Source organism: Chamaea fasciata, unplaced genomic scaffold (assembly GCF_029207755.1).
Source record: "Chamaea fasciata isolate MVZ Bird 193981 ecotype frontalis unplaced genomic scaffold, bChaFas1.0.hap1 SCAF_19, whole genome shotgun sequence".
In the NCBI taxonomy this organism is placed as follows: domain Eukaryota; kingdom Metazoa; phylum Chordata; class Aves; order Passeriformes; family Sylviidae; genus Chamaea; species Chamaea fasciata.
In genome coordinates, this window is record NW_027094104.1 from 7,742,827 (window position 1) to 7,751,128 (window position 8,302).

The window sequence follows — 8,302 nt, forward strand, 5'->3', positions numbered from 1 at the left end:
GGCAAAAATTCCCCATCTGGGGTTACTTACCTGCTCCAGAGATCACCCGAGGCTGGGGGTTTTGGGGCTGGGGGTGCGTTCAGGGGGTGCAGGGGGGGTGGGGGTGTTTATAAGGTGTGTCTGGATCCTCGGGGCAGCCAAAGGGGCCGGGGGATGATCAGCACCAGAGAGGTGACCCCAGCTGGGCCATGTGCTCCAAATGCAATTGGTCCCACGGGTGTTTGTTTTTAAACCCCTCAACCCCAACCAGGAGTGCAGGATGGTGCTTTGTTGGTTCTGCTCTGGTGCCCAGTGGTTTGCTCAGAATGTTCCCAGTTATCCTACAGGAGGTGGCACTGGGGGGATCCCAGATCCTGCTGTGTCCACCAAAGCAGGTTTTGAGTACCTGGTTTTCCCCTGAAAAACCAAACCCACCAGGGGGAACATTCCAGGGGGAACTCCCTGGGAACTAAGACGCCCCTGGAGTACAGTGGAGCAGACACGGGTGGAGGCTGTCCCTGTGGGGGGAAGGTTTAGGGACATCCACCAGGAGGGTTTCCACAGGGCAGCCCCCAGGGGATGTCCCCCATAAGCTCTGGGTTCCCTTCAGGTTCCTCTGGGGTTCCCCTCAGGGTTTCTCACCCTCCCACTCACCCGAGAGGTGCCTCCACCTCTGTGTCCCCCCCAGGAAGTGTCACTGCCTGTGTGTAGAGGGGACATCCCCAGCTCCCTGCACAAACAGCCGTGTGTTCCCAGCCGTGACACCCCTCAGTCCCCCCGTGCTGCTCCAGGGATCGGGGTTTCCCTGCCTGCTACCCCGCACCTTGTGACATGACTTGTGTTTGGTCTCAGCACACCCTGCGGCTTCCCCCCATCCACGGTGAGGGGTGGATGGCACGGGGGGGCTGGGGAGGAGCAGCCCCAAGCCTTGGGGATGGCACAAAGGAAAGGAGGGGACGTGTCCCTCCTCTCCTGGGGTTGTGGTGTGTTGGTTGGAGGTGGGAAGCAGAGGGGTTTCTACCTTCAATCAGCGGCAGCACTGCAAGAGGGACGAGGGGGTGACAAAGGGAGTTTTGTCACTTGGAGATGAGGAAGGCAGCTCAGTGATGCTCATCCCGGGGGATAAACGACAGGAAACCAACGGCTTGGGGTGGGATCTGCTTTTGGCATCAAACTCTGTTCTGCTGCTGCCCTTCCCACTGAGGTCCCCATTTCCCCCTTCTCCAGCAGCAAATGGGCTCCTCCTCCTGCTGCCGTCCCAGACCCCTCTCGGGGCCACAGGCTCACCTGGCAGGGCTCGTGGGGGTCAGGGTGTGCACGACACCGGGGGCTGACACAGACCCTGGGAGGGGGTTCCACAGGACCAGGGATGCTGCCGGCCCGTCCTTACGCACGAAGGGAAGATCCTGCTCCACTCAGGAGGCACAGGTTGCTGTCACCCTTTATTTCTGGGGGCTGGTGTCGCGTGATGAGTCCGTCCCCGGGGCAGTCCGGCCCCGGTACACGAGTCCATCCGTGCCCACCAGGTTGACCACGCCGGGCTGGGAAGGAGGGGATGGGCTGGCTGCCACACCGGGCTGCATTCAGCATCCCCAAGCTAGCCCCCCTCACCCAGCTCCTCCTGGGGAAACTGAGGCATAGATCTCCCCCAGACATTCAGCATCACTCTCCCAGCCTCGGTGTCCCCTGTTTGTATCCCCACCTTCTCCATCCCTACCTTGTTGGGGTCTGGAAGGAGAGGCTCCAGGGGCTGCGTGGGGCAGATGCTGGTGTGTTTGCCCCCACAGTACATCGGTGATCTGCGGGAATAGCCCTCGAGTACCTGCTCCCTGTGGAACAGAGCACAGGGATGCTCAGTGCCCAGCGCCGTGGGCACCTCTGTCCCCTTCCACCCCACCCGGGGAAGAGCTGTCCTTGTTGGGACAGGGCTCCCTTAGGCCCCAGGGGACAGGGATGTGTCCCCATGTCCCTACCTTTGCTCCTGTGTTTTGGGCTTCTTGGTAGCACGGGGCAGGTGCCCAGAGAGGCTGGGGGATGGCAGTGGTGTGGATGAGATGACCTCAGAGTGTCTGGGGGGGGTGACAGGGGCCGTGGGTGGGTGACAGGGGCCAGATGAGCCACCCCTGACACTGCAGGACACTGCCAGCACCCATCAGTCCCTTTCCCATCCCCGATGCACCAGTGCTGGTGCCACTCACTGGCCAGGCAACTGCGCAGGCTGGTCACAAGGTGAGTACTTGGAAGAGGGCACCTTTAGGAGCATCCTAAAACAGGGAGAAAAGGTCTGGGCAGGCTCCTGGGGGACACAGCCCTGACTATGCAGGCAGAGCCAAGTGCTGGGCACAGCACTGCAGGGAGTTTTTCAGGAGAATCGTGGGTTGCTGAGCCTGGATTCTCCACCACCACCACAGCACAGTCCAACCCACTGGTTGGTTACAAAATAAAGGGAGAAATCGGCTATTTGTGGACTCCCACCCGGGACAAAGCTCCAGCTCATATCAGACAATGGTGAATGCACAGAGGGAAGCTCCCAAAACCCACTGCTATGGGAATTTCTCCCAGGGGCAATCCAGTTCCATAGGAACTGGGGCTGGTGGCAAGGTCAAAGAGGGGGGTTTCTGTACCCCTTGCTGGGATGGGATGCTCCCAGCCTGGGACACGCTCACCTCGGTCCCACTGGCACCTCCAAAATGTGGTGGCTGCTTGTGGCTGCCCAGGACACACAGGGATGGGAGGTGGAGGGCACAGGCTCCCACACCTGCCATCCCAACCAGCCCTCACACCTGTGTCCTTGCTTGATTAGCACCCAGGACCTCCCTGTGCCCTGCCAGAAGGACAGGTCATGACCCAGCTCTGGCACTGCGTGTCCCAGCCCTGCCAGGGGACAAGCCACTGTCCCTCACATTTGTCACAAAAGCCTTTGCACCTACAGTCCATCTTCAGCTGGGAATGGCTCCATTCTGGAGCTGCTTCGTCCATGTGCTTCCTTGGATGTCGGGAGCCTATTGCCAGTGGGAGGAAATCATCATCAGCATCCCCATGGTTCCATCAGTGAATAAATGGATCCAATGGCAGGGCACCACATGGGCTCAGCCAGAGGGAACAAGGCCAGTGCTGTCCCTAAAGCCATTGCTGTCCCTACGGCACTCACTTGCTAGTCCCAGCCCCATTGTCAGCTGGGATCGAGGGGCTCTGGGATCCTGGTTGGCCTTGTACTGACGGTGCCTGCTGGTCTGGGAGGTGGGTGCCAGGGGCTCCTGGATGCATTCTCGAGGCGGTGAAGCTCCTCCTCTGAATGTGGGGAGAAGCCTGAGCAAGAAAAGCACTGTTTCAGCCCCAGCTCATGTCCCCAAAACTCCACCCCTTTCCCTCAATGAAGCCCCCTGTGCTACTGTGAGCTTGGTCTTAAACCAGACCTTGGTCTAAGGGCAGCAAGATGGGGGTGCAGACCCCAAAGGAGGGGGTGTCTCAGAGGGGGCACCCAGGGGGCTGGGAAGAGCCTCTACCTTGGAGATGCTCATCTTGATCTCTTCATCCTTCATCTGTCCCATGTCATTATCTTCCATGTCCTTCTGTCCTGTGCCACTTGATGGCACATTCCATCCCCTGCCCTTCTGTCCCCTGTAAGTCTGTCCTGCATTCCATCCCATGCTCTTCTGTCCCATGTCACTCAGTCCCATGTCATTTTCCCTGGAGGGGACTGAGTAGCTGCTTGCATTCGCCTCTGGCAAATCCTCTTTGCCCCGTGCCTTGGCGTTGGGGGACAGAGGGCTGCTGGGCTGGGTGTCCCCATATCTTGATATGGGTGTCCTTTCCAGGAGGGTAACTGGAAGAAGAGACCAGAGGGAGCTCTCCAGGGTCAGGGGAGCCTGGGGGAAAACCCAGCAGTCTGCAGGCCCTCTGCCCAGCCTGCTGTGCCCTCACACCCTCCAGGTCCCTCCCCAGATGTGCCCAGTGGTACTTTCGTTGCCGATGACAATCAATCCTGGGTCATCCCACGAATGTGTGGGTCCGCGGCCATCCTTCCAGCCATCATCCTGGTCCCTCAGGGCAGACTGGGAAAGAGAGGATGGGATGGCTGCCACAACAGGCTGCATTCAGGGTCTCCAAGACAGCCTCCCAACCCAGCTCTTCCTGGGGAAACTGAGACACAGATCCCCCCATGATGCTCAGCATCACCCTCCCAGCCTTGGTTCCCTCTCAGCATCTCCTCTTGACGCCAAACAGCCTCAGCTCTGTCAGCCTTTCCCCAGGACAGAGATGCTCCCGTCCCCAGATCATCTTTCCATCCCTCCACGGGACCCGCTCCAGGAGCTCCGTGTCTCTCCCACCCCGAGGAGCCCAGAACTGGACACTGCTCCAGGGGAGGCCTCGCCAGGGCTGAGCAGAGGGGCAGCATCACTCCTGACCTGCTGGAAATGCTCTTCCCAACGCACCCCGGGACACCAGTGCCCTCCTTGTCCCCTCGGGCACAGAGCTGGTCACGGACAGCTCATTGTCCACCAGGACCCCCAGCTCCTTCCCCACAGAGCTGCTTTTCCAGCCGGTCAGTCCCAGCCTGTGCTGGTGCCTGGGGTTGCTCCTCCACAGGTGAAGGACCCTGCACTTGCCTTTGCTGAAATTCAAAATGTTCCTCCCCTGCCAGTTTAGTCCCTCAGGCACCTCCACGACCATGGTTTTAACAGCCAACCCAGGGGATCAGCTGGCACCTGAATGGTTCCATCTAATACAGCAACAAGGCATTCTTCCCTCCAACAGGGAACAGGATTCAGTATCCCAGACCTGCCCCATAACATCCCTCTGCTGTCCCCCAGTCCCAGCCACTGCTCCAGAGAGATCCAGAGGGCAGGGAGCCATGGTCCTGCCTGATGCTGAGCAAGGAGGGGCTGTTGTGGGATGTCAATGCAGCCTGGCCCCAGGAAGGTACCAGCTCCTGCTGTTTCTTCCACCACCCTGAACACGGCCCTTTTCTGAGCAGAAGACCAGCTGGGAGCACACATTAGGCCAGCTGAGGAGCTGCCCTGGCTCAGCCTGTGCCAGCTCCTTCTCCTGGTGGGATGCACAGGGAAGTGAAGTCCTGAGCAACCTCGGTAGGGGCACTGGGGTGCACAGTGGCTGGAGGTGCAGGGGGCTGTGATCCTGCTCCACTGCCAGACCTTGGCCTCCTTTTCCTCCTCCTCCTCCTGCTTTCCTGCCCACCAGGAAGTCCTCCAGCATGTCCCAGCACATCACTCTTTCTCACCTCCTCTGGGGCTGGGGAGAGCATTAGCCTCTTTTCCAGACTTCTTTTCTGGGAAGGAAAGCATCAGAACCATCTGTGTAACTGGGGGCAGGATGGGATCCAGAGGAGTGTTGACCCCCCAAGAACTTCTGGGGACCATGCCCTGATGTAGGGGGACCTTGCCCTGGAGCAGGCCCTGGGTGTGCTCAAGGACGTACCATGACAGACTCCAACAGCTGCTTACGGAGATCTTCCAGCATGTTCTGGAAATTTTCCTGGAGTAGGGTGAGGACAGGGACAGGAGTCAGAACACAGGAACAGGATTTAAACGAGACATTTGCAAATTAACTTGGACACCAGACAGAGGGATCCTGGACACGGCTATGCCAAGTGGCTGTGGCTGTATTTCACAGGTGGACCTCTGTCTCCCCCACCTTCCCAGAACCCAGGTTACCTTTTTTTGATGGCTTTTTAGTACACAAATGCCTCAGCAGCCTTGCCTGAGGGAGGCAGTAACCTCTACCCACCAGCCTGACCTGTGGGCAGTGGTGCCCTTCTGCCCTCCCCAGGGCAGTGCTGGCAGAAGGAAAGTGGGGGCCTCCAGGTGGGTTGGGATGAGCACCCACATTCTGCTCTTAGGACACCTTTCCCACTCATCCCTTCTGGTGCCCTTCATGCTGGGAGCCTCCAAGGGCTGCAGGGCAGGGGCAGCAGGGCAGCACAGGGAGGGGCAGCTCCCAAGGGCACCAGTGGCAGCTCACCACGTCAATATTATCCATGATCTTCTGCATGCCCTCTGCTATGCGGGATTGCTCCACCTTCATCTCAGTAACCTCCTCACGGAGCTCCTGGCAGAGAGTCCGGTACTAGGAGAGAGGGAAGGTGGGGTGAGCCCCAGGGCAGGGTCCCAGGGCAGGGTCCCTGTGGCCCAGGTCCTTTACACCCACCATGGTGTGCACAGAGCTCTGCAGGGCCTGGCCTAGGCAGTGCTTGCCCTTCAGCACATCCTCAGCAGCAGCTCCCCAGCAGCATGAGGGGGTTCAGACACCAGAGGAGGGGGTGGCTTGGGAGGAGCACCCGGGGGCTGGAAAGAGCCTCTACCTCTGCGAGTTCTTTTTCATTGGCTTCCAGTCTGTGCTTTAAATCCTTAAGTAAAGCGAAAGGGCTTTCCTCGGCCCCCTCCAGTGGTTCCCCGTTCTCCTGGACAAGCAGATCCTGCAGGCCCAGGTGTAAAAGTAATCCATTCAGGAGGTTGTGCAGCTGCTCGAAGTCAACAACTCCAGCTCTTGATGACCCGAGGGCAATCTCCAGCATGTAGCGCAGAGTGACCGGTGCCATTGCTGCTGATCTGTCCAAAAGCACACAACTGCCATGAACAGGAGCCTCTTGTGCTATTGCTCCAGAGAGGAGCAGGTAGGGCGGGAGGTGGGAGGTGGTGGCAGAAGGTGGTAGAAGGAGGAAGAGGAAGAGGGGCACAGCCAGCAGGATCCTTTCTTTTTGGACTCCTCCTCCTCCTCCTCCTCCTCAGCCAGCTCTCCTCCTTCCTTGTTCTGGAGCCTGTGCTACTTGTGACCCTCTTTACAGTGTTCCCCTGCCCTGTCAAAGGATGCCCATTGTTACACAGCAATGGCTCAGTCCTATGTGGAATGTCCCCATTGTCTCCCGTTGCTGGTGATGTTCTGGTTCCAGCAACCAACAGGACCTGCAGGGACCATGTGCCACAACACCTCCAGCCTTACCACTTTCAGCCCCAAAATGACTCCAAGGATGGCTCACACTGGGCAGGTGGTGCCCCAGGAGCTGCTCGCAGGGTGAGTTGAGCCTGCCCAGGAGGGCTGTGCCCTGTGGAGTGGTGATCCATGTTCTCACACAGCCTGGAGTGTTCCAGAACACTCCAGGAGGAGACCAGCCCCAGAGAGGAAGCACCTCCAGTCATTCATTTTTAGGTCTCAAAAGCATGAGAGCTTCCCTTCTCCCTTAGATGTGGGAGAAGTGGAAAGCTGCTGCTGGCTCCATCAATAAACAGATTTTCAGCACCTCACTCCAAAGCAAAGAGCCATACACGCAGGGGAAAGCAGATAAACACAGGCCTCCAGACAAGCCTAGGAAGTAAATGACTCAAACATTGGGAAAAACCTTTGAACTAGAGTGATCCATCGGACAAATCCTTACCAAAACCATCAACTAGAAATTCCCTCTTAAATGTGCTGGTCTGGCCACCAGGCAGTGGAATCTGACATCTGCCTGCTCTGGGAAAGCTCAGGAGCTTTGAGCACAGGAAGGCTGGGTGAGCTCCTGAGGGGATCCTGGCTCCTGGGCTGGACACAGCACTGCAGGAGTTCTGGCATTTTCAGGGGAATTGTGGGGTGCCGAGCCTGGTTTCTCCCTCACCACCCCAGCACAGCGCAACCCACTGGCTGGCTACAAAATAAAAGAGATGCCATGGGGGAAATGGGCTGTTTGTGGTTTCCCACCTAGGAAAATGCTCCAGCTCATATTAGACAACGGGAAATCCATAGAGGGAAGCTCCCCAAACACACTGATGTGGGAATTCCTTCAGGGGCATCCCCAGCAGCCCAGTCCTGTGGGAACTGGGGCTGGTGGCAAGGCCAAAATGGGGCTGGGTGTGCTGTGGTTATGGGGGCTGGGGGCTCTCCATGGGGTGAGCAGTTTTTGCCTTTGGGTTCTCAGGGAGTACTTGAGTTTGGCTCCATGAGCCAGGGGCTTGAAGACAGGCTGGGGACAGGCTGAGGGGCCCTGGGTCTGCCCTTGCTGCTGCACTTCTGCCCATCAACCCATTCCCCTTTGCCTGCTCTTCCCAGGAGGGCAGCAGGGGCCAGGCTGCCCCTGCCAAGCCCCCCACATGGGTACCCACATGGGGCAAGCCCAGAGCTGGGGCTGAAGGCTCTGGGAACACAGCCTGTGCCCAGGAGCAGCAGGAGCCTGGCCCCAGGGAGTCACCAGCTCCTGCTGTTTCTCCCATCACCCTGAGCACGGCCCTTTTTTGAGCAGAAAACAGAGAGCACATTGGAGCTACCCTGGCTCTGCCTGTGCCAGGTTGTGCCTCCTGGGGGGATACACAGGGAACAGGAGCAGAGACCT

At 58.7% G+C, this 8,302-nt stretch overlaps 1 protein-coding gene across 2 annotated transcripts; it reads right to left on the reverse strand.

Annotated features, from left to right (window-relative positions):
• Window positions 1-668: 668 nt before the first annotated feature.
• On the reverse strand, window positions 669-5,264 carry LOC136299105 (uncharacterized). 2 transcript variants are annotated; one of them, XM_066200439.1, is made up of 9 exons: window positions 5,222-5,264; window positions 3,941-4,034; window positions 3,486-3,805; window positions 3,131-3,288; window positions 2,910-2,981; window positions 2,178-2,243; window positions 1,953-2,048; window positions 1,697-1,808; window positions 669-1,520 (listed from the first exon to the last, which is right to left on the reverse strand). In XM_066200439.1, exons 1-9 carry the CDS (start codon window positions 5,243-5,245, stop codon window positions 1,422-1,424), a joined length of 1,041 nt encoding a protein of 346 aa, XP_066056536.1. In that variant the 5' UTR covers window positions 5,246-5,264; the 3' UTR covers window positions 669-1,421. The 2 variants fall into 2 exon arrangements, with proteins under 2 accessions (XP_066056536.1, XP_066056535.1); XM_066200438.1 differs by having other exon boundaries at window positions 1,438-1,808.
• Window positions 5,265-8,302: the final 3,038 nt, after the last annotated feature.